General features: G+C 46.1%; 1 protein-coding gene across 1 annotated transcript in view; it reads left to right on the top strand.

The window, feature by feature from the left end:
• Nucleotides 1-27,465, top strand: part of GLT1D1 (glycosyltransferase 1 domain containing 1) — a 73,898-nt gene that overhangs the window by 39,019 nt on the left and 7,414 nt on the right. The window contains exons 8-11 of the mRNA XM_084819700.1: nt 2,904-2,953; nt 13,167-13,210; nt 15,112-15,232; nt 26,862-26,960. Coding sequence (XP_084675826.1) covers nt 2,904-2,953; nt 13,167-13,210; nt 15,112-15,232; nt 26,862-26,960 — 314 coding nt within the window. The remainder of the gene's footprint in view (nt 1-2,903; nt 2,954-13,166; nt 13,211-15,111; nt 15,233-26,861; nt 26,961-27,465) is intronic.

Consider the following 27,465-nt stretch of genomic DNA (forward strand, 5'->3'; position numbering starts at 1 on the left):
CAACATCATCTGGAGAGCGAGAGGTGGCCACCACTGATCTACACTGGCAGGGACTCTCCGGGGTTCCAGATGGCAATTTTTCCCAGCCCTTCTTAGAGATGTTGGAGATTGAACCCGGAACCTTCTGCGCACAACACAGGAGCTCTGCTTCGTAGCTTCATTCCTTCTTTCTTTCATTCCTTCTTTTCAGTGCGTCTGTTTATACTGTGTCTATATCTATCTATCCATTCACACACACAGGCACATTTATAAACACTGATCTGAAAACTGCATTATTTCCATAATGGGTGCTTTTCCTTGTCTGCTGGGAATAATGCAGCTCCAATCAAAACAAAATATATGGTGCATTTTTGGGCTGTGAAAATAATTATTTTTTCGCGGTGTAAAAGGATTCATGGGGAGGGGATCCTAAGAGGAATTTCATTTCAGATGGATGTCTGTACTCCCTTTGCATTTCGTAAAAGAGGATGCAGAATACAGCTTTTTTTGGTTCAGAATTTGGAATGGGTGAGTGCAGAATTCTCTCCCTCTCTCTCCCTCGGATGCATACACACAAGTATATGTATGTGTGTGTATACACACACACAAGGAGAGTACAGACGCCTGTGTCTGTTCGGCAGCCATGAGTTTTCAGCTGGTTCTTCCAAGGAATTGTAGTCTCTGTGGGTGCTCAGAATTCCTTGTTAAGGAGTTCCGGGGCGGGGGGGCAGGGGCGCGTGTGAGCTGGAGCAACTCCCCTATGAGGAAAGGTTGGATTATGTAGTTTAGAGAAAAGGGGAGGAGGGGGAGGCATGATAGAGGTGTACACAATGATGCATGGTGTGGAAAAAGTGGATAGGGAGAATTTTTTCTCCCTATTTTTCTTCATGCCATGAAGCTGATTGATGGGAGATTCAGGACAGATAAAAGGAAGGGCTTCTTCACACAGCACATAGTTAAACACTGGAACACTGGAATTCACTTCCACAAGATATAGTGATGGCCACCTTTAAAAGGGGGTTAGACAAATTCCTGGAGGAGAAGGCTATTGGCGGCTACTAGTCCTGATGGCTATATGCTACCTCCAGTATCAGAGGCAGTGTTCTTGTATACAACAGTTGCTGGGGCACATGGGCAGGAGGGTGCTGTTGCACTCATGTCCTGCTTGTGGGTTTACCATGGGCAGCTGGTTGGCCACTGTGTAAAGATAACACTGGACTAGATGGACCCTTGGTCTGATCCAGCATGGTTCTTATGTTATTGAGAGAGAGACAAGGAAAGTGTGTGTGTGTGTGTGTGTGTGTGTGAGTGTGACAGAGAGAGAGAGAGAGAGAGAGGCACAAACCACTACATTTGTGTTAAAGGAGGGAAGACACAAAAGTGACATGACTTCAGAACTGGCCGTCAGCGACATATTATTGATTAAATGATGGAATTAATTGTCGGACTAATCCAATCTTCCTGTGTGGAAACTAAGCTATAAAAACTATTTTCTAAATATAACCTGGCGTAGTAAGTAGTGCACTTCACTAATAAAAGTAAGGCTGTCACCTGATTAAAACAATCTTAGCTGATGGATTGTATTGCATTTAGTCAACAAATCAGTTTGCCCTCCTATGCTCATGGGAATGCTCTAAATCCCAGCCACTGTTTGAAGTATTTGTAAAATGTTTTTGTACACCTGAACCACTTTGTTCTCCATGTAATCCTCAACAATTATGGGCTCAGTTGTCCTGTGGGGTTTCATCTCCCCCTGCCTTTTCATTTTTTATTATTTTTTTAAGAATTACATTTGACTTCCCCTTTCTAAGTCTGGGCTCTCCAAGCCTGGGCTCTCCTTTCTTGGCATCCACTAGGCTTCCTGCTCTTTCTGATTTTTATTATATTTCTTAAGATTTTTAAAATTGATGAACAAAACAAAAACTGGGAGGCTGGGCTGCTGCAAAGCAGAATGCTGCCCACTGACAGCATCATGATTTGGATTCACAAGGAATCCATGATTTGGATTCACAAGGGTAGTTTTGTGTTTTGGTGTCAGAACCCACCTCTGCTTTGTACTTTGGTTCCTAGGCAAGTTCCTTTTCTTTTAGTCTCACCAGTTGCCTTGTGGGAAATGAGTCTTTTGTGACCAGCCATGTCCCCTTTGGTACTCATTTGACAGACGGGCAACACCCCATGGCAGTCATTTTGTGAGAGTGCCCATGACACTCAAAATTCCAGGTGTGCCCATTGAACCAAAAAGGTTGGGGACCCCTGCAGCTATCAAGGATCTGTCTTACCCTTTTGAAATGGATGCTGTACTATGAATTCATAGGTCTTTCCCTATCCCCAAATTGTGAAGCTGCCTAGTAAATCAGAGGCACCTTATTAGTCAATCAATCAATCAATGAATCAAAAAGCAAGAACCCATCTTACAATGCAGCCCTATCCATGTCTACTCAGAAGTAAATCCCATTGAGTTCACTGGGACTTGCTGTCAAGTCTGTATAGGATTGCAACCTTAATTATCTGTTGAAAAAACGAGTCTTGTAGCACCTTAAAGTCTATTATGGCATAAGCTTTTCTGGACTACAATCCACTTCATTAGATGCATGGAGTATTATCGTAATTTTCAGGTTTATATACAGTACATATAGTTGGGGGAAGGGATTATAAACCCTGAGGTCAGAGGGAAATTAAATTCAGAAGGTACTGACACATTATTAGAAGCTGTCATTCACAAAACAGTTGTTACTGATAATACAAGCATTCTGGTTCTAGGTAACCCAATCTACATAGGTATGGTGATTTTTTTTAAAGCATAAAACCTTTATCCTGATTCAAGCCTCTCGTGGTAGAACTGAACCTCTTGATGCCTTAACTCTCAATACGGACAACGAATGCCAATTTTTCCATAACCAGCACTTTCTCCCATTGTTTGATAGAATGGCACAGAGAGGAGCGCAGCGTACACCTGATTATCATTGGACCGGCTGTAAGTTCTTGTTGTCGTTATTATTATTTTCCTTTTTTTCCCGAACAATCTTTTGAAATACAGATTCCTTGATTTTGGTCATGTGTAAATTTATTTTCACATTTTGTTGCATCCTAGTGCTGTTAACTTAGGTACCAGCCCCCACCGTTGAGAGGTTTGCCACCACCCAATAAAGGGCAGTGCAGGTCTTGTGCAGAATCTCTCACCGGATTGTGCCCCCAGATCGGATCTGTCTGCCCTCAAAGACCCTCAAAACCTGCCTCCCCGCATTCCAAGGACCTATCTCATTGTAGGGATGAACAGATCGTGTAAAATCAGTTTTGCTTGTGTTTCAGAGATTGTCAGGCGCTTTCCATTCTGTGGTCCACCCATCCATGGAATCAGATTTGTTTGTTTCCAGATTTGTGCAAATTTGCATTTGTTCTAATCTGTATTGCACCATTGCGCATGTGCAAAAATGCACAAAGTCGCCCCCAAATGTGCTTTTCGTGCTTTAGCCTGTGTGGAAAATGCCCATTTGGGGCCATGATTTATTGTATTTTTTTTGGTATTTGGCATATTTCTCTATGTCAAAATTTGCGCCAAATTTGGGAAAGTTAAAAGACCGGTCCACAAGTCCACGGAATCCGCCTGATGGGGGCGGGGGGGAAGCAGGTCTTATAACACACACACACCGGGGCCCCATGCAGCACTCCAGGGTTCCTCAGGTAGCCCTCACCATTTCCAGTGGCACCACCACTTTTCCTCTAACCATCAATTGTTTGGTGGTTTTCATGGCTTCTGTGCAGTTTTTCCCCCATTCTAAAAGGTTGAAACTCCTCTCCTAAGGCTTAGTGGCTGGCAGTAAGAGCTTTAAGCTAGAATATGTGGGTATTTGGGGACCACCCTGTTTTGCATTCAGCCACACCGTCTTGCCTTTGACTCTGCCCACCACTGGAATGCAGCCCCCAAGAGCTTATCTGAAATGGAATTTGGCCCTTGGGCTGAAAGTGGTTAAACACCCCTGCCCTTCTCACCAACCATCACCACTTTGCTACCTCTTCCTTTCCCCCCACCCCAAGCATTTGATGTACTTTGTGAAATGAATAACAGCCTCCATCCTGGTGGTTTGAAACAGGCATGACCACATTTCAAAGCCTGAAGGATTTACTTTGTTGTTGTTGTTGTTTTTACTGGAACCTTGGGATCCATCAAGTGGAGGCAAGATGGGAATTAGCAGGGGAAATGAGGGAGGTGCCAGGTACAAAGTGGTGGCCCAGGACACCACCAATTACATAAGAATGTAAGAACCTAAGAAGAGCCCTGCTGGATCAGACCAAGGGTCCATCTAGTCCAGCATTCTGTTCACACAGTGGCCAACCAGCTGTCGACCAGGAACCCACAAGCAGGGCACGAGTTAAACAGCACCCTCCCATCATTACTTATTGTACTTCATGAGCATACACTGGGAGGGACCATAGCTCAGTGGTAGAGCACCTGCTTTTCATGCAGAAGGTCCTGGGTTCGATCCCTGGCATGTCCAGGTAGGGCTGAGAAAGGCCACCTGTCTGAAACCCGGAAGAGGGTCAGTGTGGACGATACTGGGTTCCAGTGCAGCACCAGTCAGGACAATACTGGGCTAGATGGACCCGTGGTCTGACTCAGTATAAGGCAGCTTCCTATGGTCCGAACCTGTGTATACAAGTCAAATCTACATCTGCGCTACTACAGATCAGGGTTTCCGACAGCCTAATTTAGGTGGGATTGGGTGGCCGGGAGGAAAGCTTTTTTGTTGTTGCTTTTGGTAAGGGAGTTGGAAACCCTTGCCGATCGATTGCAAATCATCCAGCGATCGGCCAGTCAATCCCTATCTCCCTTCTGCCTGCCCCGTACCTAACTTGAAGGACTGGAAACATCTTGAACAGTACTTCTGTACAAGATGTTTCCAGTCCCTTGGAGCGTGGAGACTGCCTGATGCTTGCTGTAGCATTTCTAACGCCAAGGGTGTGTGTTATATAGAAGTATAATAAATAATTCTTAAAATAGTGTTCTCAGGAGGCAATTTTTGCATACATTTTTTTCATCTTTATGTGTTATTTTCTTAATTCCACTCTTCCTCCAAGGGATTTCAATTTCGTCAGGGGCTGAGCCAAAGTTCACGGGTTTTCTATCTAGATCATTGCAAGAGCCTCACAAAAGCACAACTGTATCTTCCTTTTCTTTTAAGGGACCGCGGTGGCTTAGTGGTTAAGACGCTGAACTGCAGACTGGAAGGTCGGCAGGTCAGCAGTTCGAGACCCGAGTGCTGCGTGACCGAGTGAGCTCCCGTCTTCAGTCCCAGCTCCTGCCAACCTAGCAGTTCGAAAGCAAGAAATTGCAAGTAGATAAATAGGTACCGCCTCGGCGGGAAAGGTGACAGCGTTCCATGCACCTCGGTGTTCAGTCATGCCGGCCACATGACCACGGAAGCGTCTTCGGACAGCGCTGGCTCTTCAGCTTAGAAACGGGGATGAGCGCTGCACCCTAGAGTCGGACACGACTGGTTGGGGACACCTTTCACCTTTTCATCTTCCTTTTCAGCCTATCACAAAATGTCGGCATGAAAAACAACCTGTCAAATTGTCTCTCTTCCTTGTAGAATTTCTATTAAGAAAGAAAGAAAGAAAGAAAGAAAGAAAGAAAGAAAGAAAAGAAAGAAAGCAAGCTCAGTTTGGGTAGGGAAAATTAGCCACAAGGGGGCAACACATTAAAAGGCATCTGGTGTTACTGCTGTCTTTCATGGTGCGCTGAATTCTAGATAAGATTAAGATGCCGTTGCTTCAACCTGGGACCAAGGATATGCTTGCTCTTCCGATGCGCAAAACATAGTTAACCTGGGGAACTCATTGCCCCTGAATGTTCAGAATCAGTAACTGCAATTGGTAATTGGCCAAAGGAACAGCTTTCAACTGAGAACTCTCTTTCTTGTATTCAAAAAAGCAAAGGAGACCCTGATCCAAATCAGGATCCTTCATGACACTTGCCTGCTAAAAAATCACCCCGTCTCCTTTGGCCCTGCCATTTGGCCCTGATGGTTCTACTTGCTTTTCTGAACGTTTAGATCAGGCTTCTCAGCCTCCGTCGCAAGCAGGAGCCACAGTCCCCTATGGAGTAAACACGTCCTGTGACTACTAATGAGCCGTTGTTTCTCTTTCTACGCCTCTCACGTCAACACTGCCAACTCGTCTCTGTGTTCCACGCAGTTCAGGCTATTTCGAGGCCATTTCTGCTGGTCTGCTTTTGCACATAATTAACAGATGTTAGCTGGTAGCAAATGACTGAGATTTCTATCTGGCAAGAGTCTGTACAAAACTCCAGCTGACAATGGGATTGCGGGGGGGTGGGGACAACCCCAGGTAAATCTGAATTATGTGTAGAGACTCAGGCTACAATCTTTGGGGTTGCAATACTGGGAAAGTTGGACTTAAGGGGAGGCAGAAACAATGGAAATCTGTTGCTTATGGCCAAAAAAATCACCAAAGGTTAGATTCTCCATGATGGCATGGTGGGGACAGGGGGAATTTGTCACCTAAGTAAAAAGCCCATTTCCTGAAACCTACTCATCATCTCCTCCCTTTTCAAAGGAGAACTGCCCCCAGCTGTTGTTCTGCCCAAATATTTTGGCAAAAGCCTCTGTCAGTGATGAGAGGCAGGAGTCTTGCCTGTTGGTCACACTCAAGTGTAACTACGGATGTTGGACAAATCCACAATGAATTCAAATGAGTTCGGATTTCTATGCATTTGACCCATGGATTCCACACCAGATTGGCTTTTCCTGAGTCGCACAGATTCCGCAAGTTTGCAGACTGTTTTTTTTTTTTTTTTGGTTGTTTTTTTAATTTTCTGGAATTTTAGACAAATTTGGTCATAGAAAAAATGTACAATTTCCCCAAGAGCTAAAGCATGAAAATGTGCATTTGGGGGGATTTGTGCATATTGGGGGGATTTGTGCATTTTCTCAAGTGCGAATTGGCACGAATGCACTTTTGCGCAAATTGGGGAAATTGGGAAAAATCCTGTTCCATCAACAAGCGGATGACGGAATGAAAGGTACCTGGCAATCTGCCAAACATAGAATGGATTTTACAGAAGTGTGACCAATTTAGGACCTGGCTTTTATAGAGAGATGTTCACTGCGTGTAAAAGGTGAGTCGTGCAGTGACAGGAGGTTGCCTGGACCATCTCCATCCCCAAGGTCAGCTGCTTCCGAGGCCAAACGCTTTTCTAGCAGTGGTGTCAAGGATGCCAAGCCCTCCCACTGAATAGAGAGGCACCAAGATTCGCTGTGCAATCCACAAAGTCTTGTTTCAGCAAACACACCTCTTCACACCTGTAGCCTCTGTGAAAGCTAAGAGCTGCCCTCTACACCTAATTAGCTAAACAAATCCTTGGGATTTGGGAAGGAGTGGGATGCTGGATGCTTTAAATTACAGTCAGAAGGCTTACCATGCATGGACTTGAAGCATCATAGCAGCCTAGCATGGCACTGGAATGCCTGGTATGGGGCAGAGTTATGCTGACGTCTGTGAGGGGCTTCTCTGCACCCTATAATACAGAGTGCCTGTACTTCCTAGACCTATTGTATACTAATATCCCAAAGCACTTAAAATCTGTAATACTAATTTATAATGGTTATATGGAGATAACCATGCTTGTCCAGTGGCTGTATCATTTTAGATGGCATTAGGATGCTTTCCCGCCATGCCGGACAGTCATTTACTGGACTCCTCCTTCAGGGAGGGTCTTTCAGACCCAGCTTCTGATGTGCAGTTGGTCTGGCAGACCACCTCCCACCTTGCTCTCCACTCCGCCTGCTTAGCCCCACGGCAGACTCTGAGATCCGTCCATTCCGGTGCTCCCTTCCCCTCTGACGAAGACTTGAGTTCCCAAAGGGCACGCGGGAGGTGGGAAGATGGTCTCTGAACCTGGGCCTCCTTCTTGATAAGCCCTTGGGAAGATTCCTCCTTGCCTCTTGGAGAGTCTTGGGGAATTTCCTCCCTTGCTCTCGGACTTGACTGAGATTCTAGCTCTGCCTCTAAGTCGGACTCAAAATCTGAAAGTCTAAACAGGGAGCCTGAGCTCCATCTTGACAAGTGGTTGCGCTCAGGTCATAGAGTTGGTTTAGACATGCTGAGGGATCTGGGGGGAGGAGAGGCTGTCATACACAGAATCCTATGGCTTCTCCAGTCCCTTCCCTGCCCACTGAAAGGTAAGTCAGCTAGAGAGAGGCTCAGAGGGCTATCTTGCTGCCTTTGGCAATTTATTCATTTATTGCATTTATATCCCGCCTTTTTTCCTCCTTAAGGAACCCAAGGCGCCATACATTATCCTCCTCCTCTCCATTTTACCCTCACAACAACAACCCTGTGAGGTAGGCTGGGCTGAGAGTCTGCGGCTGGCCCAAAGTCACCCAGTGAGCTTCCATGGCTGAGTGGGGACTAGAACCCGGATCTCCCAGCTCCCAGTCTGACGCTCTAGCCACTACACCACACTGGCTCCAATGTAAATGGAGGCCAAATTGCCTCTGTCCTCTTTCCCTGTTTGGCTCTTGCCAGTAAGTCATAGGACAGGTGGAGGTCTCTGAACACGGAGCCCTCCTATGTATTGGGAGCGCAGCCCATAGGACAGCACCCTAAAACTATTTTCGCTCCCCTCCCTCCCTCCCCATCCTTATTTTTGTGCAAATAAACGTAGAGTCACCCAGGCTTAACAACGAGTTGGTAAAGTTTGCCAGATGATACCACAGCAACCCCGCTCTGTCGTTTCATGCCCCCACCAAACATCTTTGATGTAAAACGAATGCTGTTCTTTCCCCTCTTTTATTAACTTATCTTTTAAAACGTCCAGCCCCTATATTTTCATTAAAACATCATGCTGTCTTATTACCTTCCCCGTTTCATTGTGGTGGTCGGCTGTTGATTTGTTTTTCTTTTTTTAATCTTCGTTTCTTTCCACTCTGATACACTGCAAGATTTGAAAGAGAACTGGGGTGGAAGAGAAAATGGGGAGGCAGGTATAATGCGGTTTGTGCTTCTGACTCCTTCAGACGCCTCCTGTAAAGACTTCAGGCGTTTCAGTTGTTGCATTCCATTTGCTTCACTTTCCCCCGCAAATGAACCGTTGGAATAGAAAGGATCTACCACAGCCCCACAGATATGGAAAACGCTTCAGACATTATACATCCTAACCTTAGTTATGACTGCCAGGGGAATCACGTTTTTGTTTTTAAGGTTCTGAAACTGCTTATGCCACAGCAGGGGATTGGTTAAAAAAGAGGAATGTCTGGAATAAACAGACATATATATGTCTGCCTTATAGTATATATATGTAACTGCCTTATATATGTAAAATATATATGTAACTGCCTTATAGTGGATATATATATGTATCTGCCTTATATATGTAACTGCCTTATAGTGGATGAGGCCATGAATTTATTTATAAAACATTTCTATAGCGCTTTTTCAGAGTCAGTGTGGTGTAGTGGTTAGAGTGGGACTCAGGAGATCTGGGTTCTAGTCACCACTTGGCCATGAAGCCCGCTGGGTGACTCTGGGCCGGTCACTGACTCTCAGCCTAACCTCCCTCACAGGGTTGTTGTGAGGATAAAATGGAGAGGAGGAGGATAATGTAAGCCACCTTGGGTTCCTTGCAAGAGGAAAAGGGGTGTGATATAAATGTTGTAATAATAATTAAAACAACAATAACATGGGTATTGAAAATCCAGCCTAACTGGAGTCCTAATCTGACCCTCTGGGCTTTACAGGGAACAGTGCCATCCACACGATTATCCCTTTTCCTTAATTCTGTGGGACTGGCAAGCTGTCTGGGTAGGAAAAGGAAGGCACTCTGCATGTCTTCACAGGCACTTTGACTATATTCTTGCTGGCTAACAGAAATAATGTTTGGCTATTAAGCATGGAGTTAATCTGTGGAACCCTGAACAAAAACGTCTTAACTGTCCACCTAAAGGGCAACAGAGAAGGAGCCAAGCCAACCTCATACTGGGAAGGATTTCCGCAATCAGGGTGCTGCCACCAGAGAGGCCCTGTTCCCCCCCCCCCAACCATCACACCTGCCTTGGTGGAGGAACACAAAGCCATTGGTCCTTCCAGCTCAGCGTTGTATGTTCTACACTGGTGATGCCTCTTCAGGATTTCAGGAAGTAGATGTTGAACCTGCCACCTTTTACGTGCAAGGCATGTGGCAGAACCCGGGGTCATCCCATGAAGCTGATTGGTGGGAGATGCAGGACAGATAAAAGGAAGGACTTCTTCACAAAGTGCATAATCAAACAATGGAATTCACTTCCACAGGATGTGACAATGGCCACCAATTGGGATGGCTTTAAAAGGGGGCTAGGCAAATTTCTGGAGGAGATGGCTATCAGTGGCTACTAGGCTTGAGGGCTATGTCCTACCTCCAGTATCAGAGGCAGTGGGCTTATGTACACCAGTTGCTGGGGAACATGGGCAGGAGGGTGCTGTTGTATTAATGTCCTGCTTGTGGGTTTCCCATGGGCAGCTGGTTGGCCACTGTGTGAACAGAATGCTGGACTAGATGGACCCTTGGTCTGATGGCTCTTCTTATGTTCTTATGTGGTCTGCCATTGAGCTAGGGTAGGTTCCCCGTCGAACATTTATCTTCAGTTGGTGGGTCAGAACCCAGTACTGGATCTCTATCTGACCTAAGGTGGGTCAGAACAACAGCATTACTACTATACAAATAGCCCTCTCAGATTGGCAGGGGGGCTGAGTCACATGTGTGAGTTCACACACACACACAGGCAAAATGATCAGGAAGAGAGAGATTGCTATTGTCCACAAGACTGGTCAATGTCCTATAATTTTTACTTTGATCAATTAAATGTCCTGCGATTTTCTATTCATTTGACTCTGATAAACTCATTTCTGGCTTTCTCTAGCTTGTATTTATTTATTTATTTATTTATTTATTATTGTATTTTTACCCCACCCTTTTCCTCTTGCAAGGAATCCAAGGTGGCGTACATAATCCTCCTCTCCGTTTTATCCTCACAACAACAACCCAGTGAGGTGGGTTGGGCTGAGAGTCTGTGACTGGCCCAGAGTCACCCAGTGAGCTTCCATGGCTGAGTGGGGACTAGAACCCGGATCTCCTGGCTCCCAGTCCAACACTCTCGCTCTCTACACTAGCTTGTGAATCATAATTAATCATGATGCAAATTTTTATTGCTTTTATTATTGTAGGTGAGATTGTCTTCATAGCATATTTTAAGCTGTGATTTTGATATTATTACCTGTAAACCACTTGGGGATTTTATTACATGGAGTGGTATATAAGTCCTTATAATAAATACAATTTCAGCACTATTCAACGTGACAGCTTATCATATATATATGATAATGATATATATAAGTCAAAAATTGTGTGTGGGTTTGTGGGTTTGTGGCTGTCAGGAGCGCCCTAGTTGCCTCTTTCAGGCTACTCCAATAGCTAACTGAAGACACAGACAAAAGGATTCTTTTCAAGGCTTTAATCCTTTTACAACTTAATGACTCTTTCAGATGCTAATCACCAGCGACTAAGCAAGGAACAGCACAGGGGAAAAGATAGCAGAGTAGCCTATGCTCCAGGTTAGGCAGTTGGTCCCTGTTTGAAGGAGAATCACGGGAAGACCCTGAATTTATGGGCTAGGGAGAAATCCTCCCTCTTTCCCTTGGGTCCTCGGGACGCTACCATTGCTTGCGCGCCAAACGAGTGCGCTACATCTCCTTTCCTTGCCCTCCAACTGTCGTCGCTCCTGGCGTCAGCGTCCAGAAAGCCCCCCTCCAGCGCACTCTTGCTGCCAGGGTCACTATCTATCCCAGGAATGCTGGCAGGAGAAATCTCTGCCAGCTGTTGTGCCTGTGAGAGATGAGCGCGCTCCTCTCCCACGGATTGCTGTTCCTCCTCAGAATCAGAACTGCTCTGGGGTTCTATCAGCTCAGTTTCCACCCTGACAGTGGCTGGCTGCAGGGCTGTCTGTAACGCAGGGAATAAGGGGGAGCTGCCTTGGGTGTAATCACACTGTAGGGGCCCAGTGAGCCTGCCATTTGGGCCCTAGAGTTCTTGCCGCTTTTAGTTCACATTCTCACTTGCCGGATTGTATGACAGGAGTCACTGGGTCACATGATTACTTTGCTTATACTTTCCCTTACTAACAAGTGCACCCTCTCAATCATGGGGCAGGCCAGGTTTCTGATTTCAGCTACCAGTCATGCCATCGGCCATCTTTCATTCTATTGGTCTCTCTCCCATTCACTCTGACTTCCTTCACCTTGGATGGGCTGGCCGCCGTTTGTTCCCTCCCCTTTACTCATGGTTTCTTTTCTGACTGTGCAGAGCATTTAGTTTCTCTCCCCTCTTCCTGCAATATCCAGCAAGGAAGCCTCTGTTGAACATTTTAATAGTGGTATGAGATTCAGTGTGGATTATACTGTAGTAGTGCTTACAGATGCAGTCTCTTGCATTTTTAGTAGTGTTTTTTATTCAATCTACTCATTATAGTTGTTATGCTTTTTTAATCCAGCCTGGTGGATTCAACTTTTCCCCTTTCTTATGGGGCCTTTCCGAGAAGCGTAAACCTACCTTAATGTGTTTCTAACAAATAGTGCCTATGACAAAATTACATCCCGGGCAACGCCGGGTATATCAGCTAGTAACTTTATAGAAGTACAACTGTACCTGAAAAGTAGGCATCATTTATCATGTCCTGATCTCACTGAGATCACCCCCCAACCCCCAAAATGCACTTTTAGGATCCACATGTATCGTAAGTGATGGTATCAGCCGTGTCTACTGTGCCATCTTTGACTTATCAAATAACCCCTCTGGGCCAGACTGGGTGTAAATGTTCCAACAGCTTTGCTGGAAAAAGAAAAGGGAAGAAATATCATTCAGTGAAATGCACCAGTTGATGGTTGACTTATGATTGTTTTGCTTTATTGTTGAGGGACTCAAAAGTAGCAGCATTACCTTGGGGAGAACCTTGTTGCAAAAATACCCTTCTGCCTGTGCAGTGTGTAGCAAAGACTTTGTCCTGTTTTAACCCACCGTTCTTAGGAAAGAAGCATTTGTTTTCAGCCCAAGAGCGTTAGTATTTTCCCAGTATGGAGGGTGCTGTGTTGGCATGATATACCTATTTTCTGTTTTTCTTTCCCTTTTTTTGCTATAGGTCGATCCAGTGTTTGCAGAGGAAGTCAAAGAGAAAGTGAAACGGTAGGCTATTAATGTTATATTTATGTAGAGAGGTTTTTTGTTTTCTTTTCCCCCAGCTCCCTTTACTTTATTCATTTTGATTTGGGGCAGTGATGTCACTGAAATGTATCTCCCCCCCCCCCAGCTTGGAAATATGAGCACTGGGGGCTTGGAAAGTTCACTTCAAATATGAGCAAAGCATCATGACCCCCATAATTCTTCTCCGGTTGGATTTTCATCCGAGTTGGAAAAGAATTGAAGTACTTCCTCTTTTCCTCCCATCTATTCTTGGCCCCCCAAGCACTTACCCCCCATACACACTTTGGACTGCTGCCCTGGTGAACAGGAGGGTAGACAGAAGATGTTCAAAACATAAGACGTTCTAACACTGAGCCATGGGCCCTCTTCAGTTCTTCTCTTGAGATGATGGCAAAGGGCCATAGCTATGGATGTACGAGACCTTCGTTTTTTTCTGGCAGAACATACAAGCATGCCCTGTTCAAAGTTCAAAGTTCCAAGCATAAGCGTGAGCGTGTGCCCACCGAAAATATTCGTAACTTGCCCAACACATGCTTATGATCATCCTGTTCCTGATTCCCAGTTCTATTTGTGCACATTTCCTCTGCAGACTGAATCAGCCATGTTTTTGTCTATGGTGGAAATTTGTGCACATTCAGGGGATTTGCGCAAATTTGGGGGGATTGACATGGATCTCCTATTCGATCGCTGTTCGATTTGTGCAGGTTTCCCATTTGTGCATGGGGGGGGGGGGCGGTGATCCCAAACTGGAATCAGGCACAAGGCAAGCAGTGAGATGTTGAGAATCTTGGCTGTCTTGGACATTGCTCATTCACCCATCCCTAGTTGTAGCTCAGTGTCACAGCACCTGCTTTGTATGTACAAGGTCCCAGGTTCTATCCCTGGAGTCTCCAAGTAGGGCTGCGTAAAACCCTTGTCTGGAACCCTGGAGAGCTGCTACCGGTCCGTGTAGACCAAGGGTGAACAGCTCTGGGAGGGGTGGGGACCATTTTTACTGCCTGAACTCCCCCCCCCCCCACACACACACACACACTGCAAGCCACACTCTATATTTAAAACAACAATGGCGGTTCGACTTCAAATTCAGCCGCAAACAGCACTGTAGTTCTATGGAGTGCTGAAGGGATCAAATTCAGGTAGTCTGCAAGCTAAATATAACCCTTTTCGCTAGAGGTGTCCATTATTTGCAAATCTGGCCCTTTGGGGGCCCGAAGGATTCCCACTGCCTGCCCAGCTTGGCTTGCATTCATGAGCCGAGCCAAGGGTTTTTCTTGAAATCCGGGAACCTTTTTTGGTGTTTTTTCCCCCTGTAAACAAGAAGTTGCATAAACTGCAATTTGCACAACTTTCTATTTAAGAAAAAACCCAGAAAATTCACGAGCTGACCCGACTCGATGCAGATTGGGTCTGGCCAGCTCACAGGAAGACGTGCCGAAGTCCAAGCTGCTGAAAGCTTGGCAAAGTCCACCCCCTGGACGGATTCCTCCGACATCCCTACTTTTAGCACTCCATAGTGGCTACGCAGTGCTGAAAGGGTCAAATTTAGCTTGCAGACGAGCTAAATTTGCCCCTTTTTAGTACTCCATGACGCTAAATCCAACTCTCTCTTTTTCTCACTGCCAAATTCAGCGGTGTGGTGGGGGACGCATTCAGTCCACAGGCCACATGATGTCCTGGTATAGACGTTATTGACAGTAGACAATACCGAGCCAGCTGGACCAATGGTCTCACTCTGAATAAGGCAATTTCCTGTGACGTCTTTCTTTTCCCGAAATGAGACCACACTGTTGTCCCTGAGTCTTCTGCCATACAGTAACACTGCATGACCCCAGAGTCCAGGGCCTGGAGACCAATTAACGGATGAAACAATGTTTCCTTGCAAGGGTGGATGGGGTACATTTGCTACAGGAGATCCCCCAGGAAGATCTCCACGCTGCTGTGAAAAAAAGCTTCGCTGTTGTGAACAGTTCCATTTCAGAGGGAATGTCAGCGGCAATCTTGGAGGTAATTACATCTGAGCGTTGAGCTCCATGTTGAATGTTCCCTTGCTTTGCTTCATTTGAAATCTCCATCAGCCTTCCTGTCTGCCTTTCGAAGCCCGCAAAAGCACAAAAAACAAAAGACTTTCCCTCCACCACGGTCTTGTTCAAGCAATTTCAGCCAACCTGTGAAATTAACAATACAGAAGTGTTGATATAGGGCAGGGGTGGGCAGCTTGTGACCCTCCTAAAACTCCCATCAGCCCTAGCCAGCATTGCCGGTGGTGAGGGATGATGGGAGATGTAGGCCAAAACATACGGAGGGCCATAAGGAGTGGAGGCTGGTGGCTCCAATTTCAGTGGGGCTGTGAATCCATTCTGTGTGTCAGTCAGAACCAGCCAGAGCTCGAAAGGAACCATTCAAGATGCTGAGCCCTAGCCAAAAAAACAGGTTCAGCACCTTGGATAGCTCCTTTAAAGTTCTGGCTGGTTCTAACTAAAACCCAGAATGGATTCACAACTGCACCAAAATTGGAGCCATCAGTCTCCACTGACCATAAATTGCCCACCCCTGATACAGGGTTTTCTAGTGGTCAAAATGTGCCAGATACTTTGTCTTCCAAACTCCATCTCAAAACACCACCCAAACGAACAGAAAAAATGTGCAAGCTTTGGAGATCTCCAGACCTCTTCATCAGGTTTCAGGGGTGGTGGGCAGGGTGGGGGGGACCGGGGAGGAAAAAAAGTGACTGGATAGTGAAGTCGCAGTGACTGCACGTTTAGAGCCCCGGGATATAGTGTGGTCTGCAGACAGTCAAATTAGGCTCTTCCAGTCATTGGTTGGTTGGACCTACAGCTGCCCCTAGAATTCCTGGGAACCAGAAAGGGAAAAATGTTGGATCCCCCATTTTGGAACTATAAAATCCAGGTGTTCCTCCCATGTGGTTTCTACTCCAATGTGTTTCCATTCTGGCTGAATCTGTACCATTTCTTTACCTTTGTCATCCTTTCATCAGCCCTGTAGGGTAAGTCAGTGCCATTGTTAGAGGTGAGCAAACTCCTGTAGTCGTTGGTCAGATTTAGGCTGGCAATTAAAAGCAATAAGACTATTGACTTATAGGTCTCCCCTGCTCAATTTAAAAAATAACAACGAAGCAGCCTTATACTGCTAGGCACGTACGAGAAATTTGTTTCAGGTTGTTTTTGATCGGGATTTACCCGGTTCTCACCATACATCCAGACTGAACGGACTCTGATGCAACCTGCGGTCAAAGTCCATACATTTCCGAGCTTGCAATGTGATTCACGGAGCCCCCCGAAATGCATTCAACGGCATGCGTTCAATGGCATTTGAAAAATGTACATGAAAATGCATACTTTTGAAAAATGCGCCCAAATACGGGAGAATTAAAGGGAGAAGAATGCATATGTTTCAAAGACGTGCACAATTGATGCACACATTTGGGAAAATCCAGGTGAAAATACACTCGGATTTACATGCACAAAAAAAAATAGCTCGCAACCTGGTATTGACTTGAGTTGGAATGAGCTTCGAGATGGAATCTGGAGAACTTTGGCGAGCTCACGTTTTGCTGGTTCACTCATCCCTATATATTGCCGGACCGTCAGTCCATCTAGCCCCAACCTTTCCAACATTTAAAGCCCTAAGTGTCTTGGGACTCGATATTTGAGGGAGCGCCTCCCCCTATATATGCCTGCCTGAGGACTGAGATGAGGGGCTGTCCTCTACATCCCACCAGTGCGAGGCAAACACTTCGATGGGATGTGGGAGAGGGCCTTCTCTGCTGTGGCACCCTGGTTGTGGAATGCCCTCCCCTTGGAGACCCGATTGGCGCAGACATTGGTCTCATTCAGTTTCATTAGCACTGCTTGACGATACGCTTCCGGTCAGAATTCAGGGTGCTAGTGATGACATTTAAAGCTGTAAGTAGCTTGGGACCTCAATACTTGAGGGAGTGCCTCCCACTATATATGCCTGCCTGAGGACAGATCTGTTGGAGGGGCCCTTCTCTGCATCCCACCAGTACACTACGGTGGGATCTGGGAGGGGCCTTCTCTGCTGTGGCACCCCAGTTGTGAAATGGCATCCCTTTGGAGGCCCGATCAGCTCCGACGGTGGTTTCATTTCAGTGCCAAGTTAGCACATGGCTTTTTACCAAAGCCTTTGAGGGCTAAATGCATTCCCTAAGGTAGCACACTGTTTTAAACTATTTTATTGTTTTAGATTTTAATTGGTATTAGCTTGTTCAATATGTTTTTAGCTGTTTATTTATTGTTTTATACTGTTTACATTTATTTTATCTGTACGCCGCCCTGAGATCTTAATGATACAGGGCGGGATACAAATGTTTTAAATAAATAAATAATAAAAATAAATAAATGCTGACACCCTCCAGATGTTTTGGGTTACAAATCCCATCGCCCATGTCCATTGTGCATGCTGGGTGAGGCTGGTGGGAGTTGTGGTCCAAAACATCTGGAATCTACCACCTTGGGCAAGGCTGGCCTAGCCCAATGCTGTCTCTACTCTCCTAGCAGGTGGGTCGGAGGGGGTTCTTCCTAGGGGAGGCTGGCAGCTCCAGTTCCAGTGGGGCTGTGAATCCATTCTGGGTGTCAGTCAGAACCAGCCAGAACCCTAATGGAGCTATCCAAAGTGTGGAACTTATTTTTGGGACAGCATCTTGGATAGCTTGTTTAGAGTTCTGGCTGGTCCTGATGGAAACCCGGAATGGATTCACAGTCCCACTGGAATCAGGGTCACCCACCTTCACTGGTCCTTCCCAGCCCCTCTACCTGGGTCGTCTAAGCTGGAGGCGCTGGTGATGGAGCTGCGGGCCTTCCGCTATATCCAAAGCCTGCGCTCTGCCGCTAAGGTATAAGTTCTTCCCCCTCCCACCCCCACAGCCCCCTACCCGATCCAGCTGTCTGCTTCCCTGCTGATGTTTTGTCAGCAATTCGAAGGTATTTTCCAGCTGGCACCCTCATTGTGTTATGAATCAAACTCTGCTCTTTAGATTTGGGAGACAGATGCATTTTTATTTTTCTGTTTTGGCCTGCCGACCACCATTCTTCAATATGTTTTTTTTTTTTTAATGATGTGGTTTGTTGGTTATTTATTTATTTTATGAAAGGTCTTCCATTACTTAAATTTCTGTGGGGTCCTTTCAAGCAGACAATGTCGGTCTTCTAAGTGCATAAAACAATGACGAACAGCGCAAAGCGAGTGTGGTGTGCAGAGTCCCGTTCAGGCACTATGCTTCACATAATTCTTATTGCACTGGGGAGAGGGACAGCAGGGACACTCTTGCTGGTCCCACAGCCCACGTTCATATCCACGTGTTCGACAGATGGTCTGAAGTAGGGAACCTGCTTGAAATGTGTCAACTACCCACAAAGAGTAGAATCCTGCACGATCAGGGCTCAACGTCATGTGACAAGGCTAAACCCATAGAGCAGCCTCCCCACTTCAGACCCCCCACATACACCTGAGACCAGTGCCAGTGGGAATGCAGTGGCGGGTCCAGTAATCACAGCCCCACACCCATCGTCCTGGGAATCTAATTGCATAGGGTGTAACGCCTGAATGGACTTATATGTATGTCTAGAGCAAAGGTGCAGATGCCTCAGGCCCAGGGGCCAAATTCAGCCTCCCAGGGTCCCAGTGTGACCCTCTGGGGTCTCTCAGATGGCTATGCCCCCTTCTCTTGGCCCCACTCCATTTCCCTCTGCTAGGGTTCCCCTTATGACCTGGCCCCCCTAAGCAACTCCTTAAGGATCTCTTGCCTCCTTAAGAGTCTCACCTTCCTTCTTTTACTTTCCCCTTCCCAATAATGTGGGGTTTAGGCTGTAGACGTGGGGTGACTAACACTCTAGACACTCTAGGGTTTAACCACAACAGTTTACTGGTACATTGAAGCAAGCAGCTTCACAACTAAATGTATTTACGCAATAGAGCTGAGTGATACAAAAGGCATTAAGAGAAAACACATGTTGTAAAAACGCAAGTTCCTTCACCCTAGCTGCACTTAGCCTTAGGCTGCTGCTTCCCACTCCGTCTCTCTCTGACTCTTTTTATACCCTCCTCCCTCAAAACTGAAAGTATTGTTTCAAACCTGAAGACATGCAACTGAACCGGGGAAGTGGAACTACTTCTCTCAGGGACAAAACTCCAGGCCTCTAAGCCTGACCCTTTTCCCCCTTTGCCTCTGAGGCCTCAAACTTTCACACACCCCAACCACCAGTCAGAGGGATCTAAGAAGTTGAGATGCCTCTCCTAAGGCTTAGTTGCTGGCAGTAAGAACTTCAAGCTAAAGCATTGTCAAGATGCCCCTGTTGCCTACTGAATCCTCCAATAGCCAGAATCAACATTCAGACAAAAGGGCTGCTTTTTGAGGCTTTAATTCCATTCATCCTAATGAGACATATTTATTTATTTATTTATTTATTTATTTTTATTTATTTATTTCATTTCTATACCGCCCAATAGCCAAAGCTCTCTGGGTGGTTCACAAAAATTAAAACCAAACAACACACAATAAAACAATTTAAAATATATAGAACATTAAAACCACAATATAACAATACAACCACAATAAAACCTAGCAGCAGTACAGGAGTTTAAAATACAGATTTAAAACAGCAAAGATAAAAATTTAGAAAGCTAAAAAGCCTGGGAAAATAAAAAGGTCTTCACCTGGCGCCGAAAGGAGTACAATGTAGGCGCCAGGCGAACCTCACTAGGGAGCTCATTCCAGAGCCGGGGTGCCACATCAGAAAAAGCCCTCCTCCTAGTAGCCACCCGCCTCACTTCCTTTGGCAGGGGCTCACGGAGGAGGGCCGCTGATGATGACCTTAAGGTCTGGGCAGGCACATATGGGAGGAGGCGATCCTTCAGGTAACCTGGCCCCAAGCCGTTAAGGGCTTTGAATGTTAACACCAGCACTTTGAATCGGGCCTGGAAATGGACTGGCAGCCAGTGCAGCTGGAAAAGTACTGGCGTAATATGAGCTCGCAGGCCAGTCCCTGTTAACAATCTTGCTGCCCTATTTTGGACCAGCTGAAGTTTCCGGACCGTTTTCAAAGGCAGCCCCACGTATAACGCATTGCAGTAATCCAGACGAGAAGTTATCAGAGCATGGATAACTGTAGCTAGGCTATCTCTGTCCAGCTAAGGGCGTAGTTGGTATACCAGCCTAAGCTGATAAAAAGTGCTCCGTGCCACTGAGTTCACCTGTGCCTCAAGTGACAGTTCTGGATCCAAGAGCACCCCCAAACTACAAACCTGATCCTTTAGAGGGAGTGCAACCCCCTCCAGAACAGGTTGAATATCACCTAGCCGGGCAGACGAACCACCCACTAACAGTACCTCCCTAACAGTACCCACTAACAGTAGACATACAGATGCTAATTGCCTGAGACTCAGAGGAACTACAAAGGGACAGCCATCTAAGGGTTTCTAAGGGTTAGGATGTCAGTTGATCTCCGTTTGGGAAAAACGTGGCAACTCTCTGCACTTAAGGGGTGGGAGGAGAAGGTCTCCCCCTTTGCCGTGATGCGTCTGGGCGTAGCTGTTGATGTCGAGCCAATCGGGCTGAGTGCCTAAGCTCGGCTCCTGCAATCTCTCGCTTGTGCCTGCGCCTCGCATGTAAAAGCTCAAGTTGTCCCTCCCTTTCCATGCCTGGGTCACTGTCGCTCCCAGGGATGTGAGCAGGGGGGGCTCCCCCTCCAGCTGTGCCTCTGAAGTCTGAGAGAGTTCCTCCCCCACGAATTGTATCTCCTCCTCAGAATCAGAGCTACCTTGGGACTCTGTGGGCCCAGAGACAACCCTGACAATCATGCTTGTATTAAGGCCCTCCCTTTTTGCCTTCGGCAAGAGAGAGAGAGATTATCCATGCATAGATGCACTTTGCATTATGTATTCTAATGGCCAAGCTGGGCTGTCCTTCACTGTTCCCTTTCTCAAAAAGCACAGCCCTGGCTCTCTCTCACTAACCCGATTCCAGCCGATCATTAGGAGTGTTTTCCAGGCCATGAGGGCTGTTCAGCAGTGGGAGCAGTGGAGGCTGGGGGCTCCGATGTCAGTGGGGCGGTGAATCTGCTCCAGGTTTCAGTCAGAACTCTAAAGGAGAGATCCAAGGATCACCAGCCTCCACTGAATGGGACAGAATGCCTTGGGAAGTGGGGAAATGCTCCTTTGCTGGTGGCATTTAAGAAGAGGCTGGACGGCCAAATGTTAGGCATGCAGTAGGTGCCTTCTGCATTGCAGAGCCTGCACTGAGCAGGAAGTTGGACTACATGATCTCCGAAGTCCCTGCTGACTCCATGATTCTAACCCTATCGCCAGTGTATAACCTCTGTTTTGATGTGATCACCTTTAAATTGCTGTCACTGCTTTTTGTGCATGGCTTTGGGAGGGCATGGGCCTAAAAAGCAGCATAAGAATTCTTCAAATGAGCTTCCAAGAGAGGCTCACCTGATGCCTACGTTGTGCTCTTTCCAGCGCCAGGGGAAGACCTTATTTTCCCAGGCATTTTAGTCTTTCAGTTTCTGTTGTTTTAAATCTGTTAGGGCACAATCCTATGCATGTTTAGACAGAGAAAAAGGCCTACAACACCCAGCTGGGGAATGCTGGGAGTTGTAGGCCTTTTTTCTGTCTAAACATGCATAGGATTGGACCCTTACTGTATTTTAAATCTTTGCATTGCTGCTAGGTCTTACGTTGGTTTCTACTTCTATTTTATATTGCTGTTTTAAACGTTTATAGCCTATCTTATGTTACGTTTTATGGTTTGAATTGTTGTGAATTGTACAGAGAGCTTCAGCTATTAGGCAGTATAGAACTGTAATAAATAAATTAAATTAAATATTTCATTCCAGCAATGGGCCACAGCGAGATATTGTCAGGAGCTGCCCCTTTTCAGCGTGTAACTCCTTTGCTGAGGGAACTGCACTGGCTGCCTATTTGCTACCTGGTCAGGTTTAGGGTGTTAGTACTAGTGTACAAAGCCCTAAACAACTTGGGACCAGGATACCTGAGAGAGTGCCTCCTTCCTTACCAACCTGCCCAGTCACTGAGGTCATCAGAGGGCAAGTTCCTGGTGGTTCCACATGGACCCATGGCCTGGTTGGAGCCCACCAGGAAAAGAGCCTTCAGTGTGGTGGCCCCCTTCCTGTGGAATTCCCTGCCTTTATTGGTCAGGCAGGTGCCATGTGTTTCTTCTGGTGCCTCCTGAAGACGTTGTTATTTCAAGAGGCCTTCCTTGCATGACCAGCTGTGGTTTGTTAAATTCCACTTTGTTGGGGTTTGTCTTTTAAAAAAAAATGTTTTAACTCTTTTAACCTGTTGTTTTATTCTTTTATCATGTTGTTCCCCGCTCCGAAATCTTCTGATGTGGAGCGGTATATAAATATTGTAAATAAAATAAAATAAATAAATTTCTGTGCAACCCATAGCAGCTCATCAGAAATCTGAGCGTCCCAAAATTTTTATTCAATTTCACTTTTTTGAAAGGAAGGAAGGAAGGAAGGAAGGAAGGAAGGAAGAAAGAAAGAAAGAAAGAAAGAAAGAGTGAGTTTCTAGCCCTCATGATTATAGAAGTATGCTTGAAGCATGATGTTTGGGGGTGGGGGGAGTTTTAAAAATAAGGAAGAAGAAAAAAAAAAAAAAAGGAGCACAAATTTCCTGTTTGCTTCAATGCTGTACTCAGCTTTCCAAAGGTCACGGGGTCTCCTGGGTTTTATACCAGTGAGGCTGGAAATCAAATCTCTAGCAAAACAGACAGGGCAAATCCCCTTGCACTTAACTACAGTCTTCATAAAGCTAGAATAGAGCATTAATGCATGGGGGGAGGATATGTTTACAGACTCTGAGAATGAAGCTGGCGTTGCATAAGGAAAATAATTTGAGATCTTCTAGGTTCCAACACGCACTGGTGTAATTGTCACATGGCTGGTTTCAGTCAGTCAGTCCAGAGTGTTGCAGTTCCAAGAATCACAGTTTTTTCCCCCTCCATCAGAGCAAATCTAATGCCTTTCAGCATCTGGTGTTCGTAGCTAGATGGTTCCCTCCGTAAGCCACTGCAGAGCATTTGCTCACCCTCCAAACCACCAAACGATTGGTGGTCTGGAGAAAGGAGGCAAGTTCATCCGGGAAACCCGAGGCATCTGGACTTGGACTACAGGCGGGCCAGATTTAGCCCCCAAGTCTGAGATTTTCTGCCCTTGATTTAAAAGGCGAGGTTTCTGCCAAGACATCTGTGTCTGTCCACCCTTAAGAGGGAGCAGTTCAAGAGGCCTTTGTGTGCAGTTCTCCGCTCAAAAAAAGTACCCAAAATGCATATTTTAGAATAAAAGACATTTCGGTGTACATGTACATTAAAAGAAATGTGTATTTTGTGATGAAATTATGTGTCTAAGGGCACACCCCTATGCATGTTTAGACAGGAAAAGGTCCTACAACTCCTAGCATGCCCCAGCCCGTCATGCTGGCTGGGGCATGCTGGGAGTTGTAGGATGGTCCCCCCCCCCATCTAAATATGCATGCGATTGGACCCTAAATACACATTTATACACATTTATTTATTTATTTACAATATTTGTATACTGCTCCATATCTAGAACAGATTTTGGAGCGGTGAACACAAGAGATAAAACAGTAAAAGGATAAATAGATTAAAACACCAGATTGAAATTATGCTATTTTTAAAAAACAGGATGCCAATAGAAACCGTGACTGGTCAGTTAAGGAATGCCTCCTGGAACAGTGCTGTTTTCAGGAGGCGCCAGAAACAGCACACAGTGTGGGTGCCTGCCTGACCTCCAGGGGCAGGGAGTTCCAAAGAAAGGGGGCCACCACACGGAAGGCTCTTCTCCTGGTGGACTCCAGTCGGTCCATGTGGAAATTTTCTTGCAGACTTAAAAAAGAAGAAGTTGCGGACGAATACAGAGATGTGATGGAATGGGCTTATGAATGAACATGTGCGAAATTGACAGGGATTTGATACGGAAACGGACTGATCTGCTCAGCCATATTCACATGTTTTCCTCTAGGGTTGTTATTTATTTATTTTCCCACAGTAGGAGATCCATAAGACATGAAGCGTCCCATTTCTCTGTAGTTCTTTTTACATTTGTTTGAAGCCTTATCTTGTCCAGCTTCCCCGTGGATACTCCTGTTGGCCTTGACAATAATGTGGCACCATCTGCCTAGCAAACAAAGACAAGAGAGCTCTTGAAGGAGGATGCTCTTTTAATTAGGCAAAAAAAACCCTACCTGAAATGGTCAGCGGAGGGGAGAGCCATCTGTCCAAATCCTGTTCCATTAACCCTGGGCAGATACTGCTCTGGAAAGCTATAAGGAAATCACAGCCTGCTGGTGAGAAAAATGCTGCTTGAATCTTTCTGATATATGTATCAGAAATGGCCCTGCAAAATGTGTTTTCAGTGTGTGTGCATTATATATATGCATCACCATCATCATTATTATTAAATGCACACAGATATCAGCCTTCCCCAGTGTAGTGGCCTCCATCGCTGAATGGGGATGATGGGAGTTGTAATCCCATCTTTGATTATACATCTGTCAGAAGGATTCAAGCAGCATTTTTTCACCAGCAGGCTAGGATGTATTTTTCAGGGACACGTTGTCCCGTCACCAGTTCCAGACATGCACATTTTCCCCGTACCGGATTTGAACCACGAACATGTCCAGTATTTTCTCAATCGGGGTTCTGTAAGCTCTTCTCCCGAGATGTTATTCTGAGCAGACATGTATAGGATTGCGTCGTTACGCCATCAATCCATCCCGTCAATTCAGCGTAGCAGCCCTATCTAACAAAGCGGGTGTGCTTGCAGGTGAGCTCAGAGAATCTGCTTTTCTGAATTCTCCGACCCCAAACGTCGCCTGCTTTGTTTCCATGCTGATTTCGCTGCAGAGAAATCACTCCTCCCCCTCCCCAGTCGGAAACCGTAATGACAGTAATTAAAAGTGCATTCTCTCCCTAAGTGCCAGTGAATCAGTATGGATTGAACAACCTGGAGAGTGGATTTCTTTCTGTTGTCTGACACTGCGATAATTGTACAAGATAAGGCATTAAGCACTCAAAAGACTGTATGTGTTCAGGATTTCCGAAGCTGGCGCAACGGTAATTAAAATGTGAGTTCGATGGGGGTGGGGCGGTGGTTTTGCTCGATGAGGACACGAGCAGAACTTGCGTCTGGGTTTCCCCGGGAATGACAGTGGGGGATTTACCGTGCCTCGTTTTTTGCATTGTCAAAAAGTTTCTAGCCCTGATGGAGATGAACGTTTACCAGGGCTGTGAGTGCTCTTGAGCCCAAGTAAACCCAGGTGATGTATTCTTAACAGTATTGCTTATTATTTAAAATGGGTCGGATCCAGATTTCGTCAGACTTAAGAGTAGGCCCGCTGAAATCGATTGGACTTGAGTTAGCCATGACTCACTCAAGTCCCATTGATTGCAATGGGTCTACTCTGGGTATGACTAAATCTGGATCAAACCCAATATTTCTATACCATTATTCTCCAAAGTTCTATAGTGTTATTTGCAACAATTAAAACGACAACAACAGCTATCATACAAACTGAAAATGACAAGGCAGCAGTTAAAATGCAAACAGGACAGTGACATGGTTAATTCCCAAAGGCTAATTGAAACAACAGTGCTTTTACTTGTCTGCAGAAAGCAGGGAGGAGGCTGTTGGAATTTCCCTAGCAGTTCTAGCAGCATTGGGGCACCTACCAAAAAGGCCCTGCTCCTGGTGGAGGGTAATGCCCCCGCCGCCACCAAGATGGAATCTAGAGCATAGTCTCATCCACAGACCTTGCGTGATGGGGAGGGGGTTCCTTCTTGGAAGCACCAATGGCTGCCTTGCCATTGGCTGCCCCAGCTGTCATACTACATTTGGTAGCCAATGAAAGTCCTGCTGCACCAACAGACTGGAATATCACCACCACGCTGTGCACGGGAACTCCTCCACCACTGGCGATGGCCGAGGCTGACATCATTTTGCGGCAAGAGATGCTCCTGCAATTCCTCCACTGGTGAATCCTATTTTTCTTAGCATCGCTAGAACACCAAAGACCACTGTTCTGATCACAGCAACTTTTGGTGTGCTGAGTGGTCTTCCATGAACCTCTGAGGTTTGCATTTGTTTAGAATCCGTGCCTTCCTTCCTTCCTTCCTTCCTTCCTTCCTTCCTTCCTTCCTATCTTGGTAGCATGCCATTGCATAGTGGCTGAAACTGAGCAAGGTGCAAGGCACTGTACGTTTGAAATAATTTACGTTGAACAATGGGATTGCCAACTCAAACTGAGTCTGTGCTGTTATCGTAGAGCTAATAGCTACTGACTGAATCAGGATATGTGGGGTGGGGGGAGTTGCTTTGAGTCTTGCATGGAAGGCACACCCATTTTTAAAAAAATTAAAACATTTCTATCCTGCCTTAAAAGCTCTTCACTTCCGTAAGGACTAGAAACTTACTATATTTACATAAAGCTGCCCAGTAACATTGTTCCATGTCTGTCACCACCTGTAAACCCCTGTTGCTCCAGAATCCTTTGCAAAGTTCCAGTTCTACCTAACCCAAGTGTTTTCCTCCTCTATGCAATTCTTTAGGCAATGGATTTAAGTGTTCCAGTGCTGGCAAGGAATATCCCAGGGAATGCTGCAATAATTGCACACGAAGCTACCGGATTGTTATTTTCGAATCCCCAGGTAAGAAAATGACACTTACCTTGGAGTAAACATGCATAGGGTTGCTCTCTCAGACTCCTGGCATTCTGTGATTTCAGGATCCCTCATCCTTGCTTTAGATAAATAAATGGGAATGCACATTATCTAGAATACTCAATGGCCTCCAGTGCATAAAAAGACGGACTAAGGGGGCAATCCTATGGAATGCTCCATCGCTGCTTGGATGCTTCCGAACCTGGAATCTTCCAAGGTTCCTGTGCCCTGCCAGGTTGAAGCTGGCCTGGCGGAAGGAGTGGCGGAGATGATCTTTGCCTTGCCATCCTCTGATCTCCTATATTTTCACTAGATGGTCATTTCAGCCCATCTAGCAACAGCACTTTGGAGGAGGCGGGAAGGCGGACGGAGGAAGCTCAAGATAAATCATATCCTGGCCTCTCCAGTCTCCTCCCCTCTCCACCCACCAGAACGGCCCCTCTTCCCCCTTTCCAAGGTGTGGTTCTCTCCACACTGCTGCGAGCAGGCGGGG

Source organism: Heloderma suspectum, chromosome 13 (assembly GCF_057233095.1).
Source record: "Heloderma suspectum isolate Gila_16-S chromosome 13, 16-S_ref, whole genome shotgun sequence".
Taxonomy (NCBI): Eukaryota; Metazoa; Chordata; class Lepidosauria; order Squamata; family Helodermatidae; genus Heloderma; species Heloderma suspectum.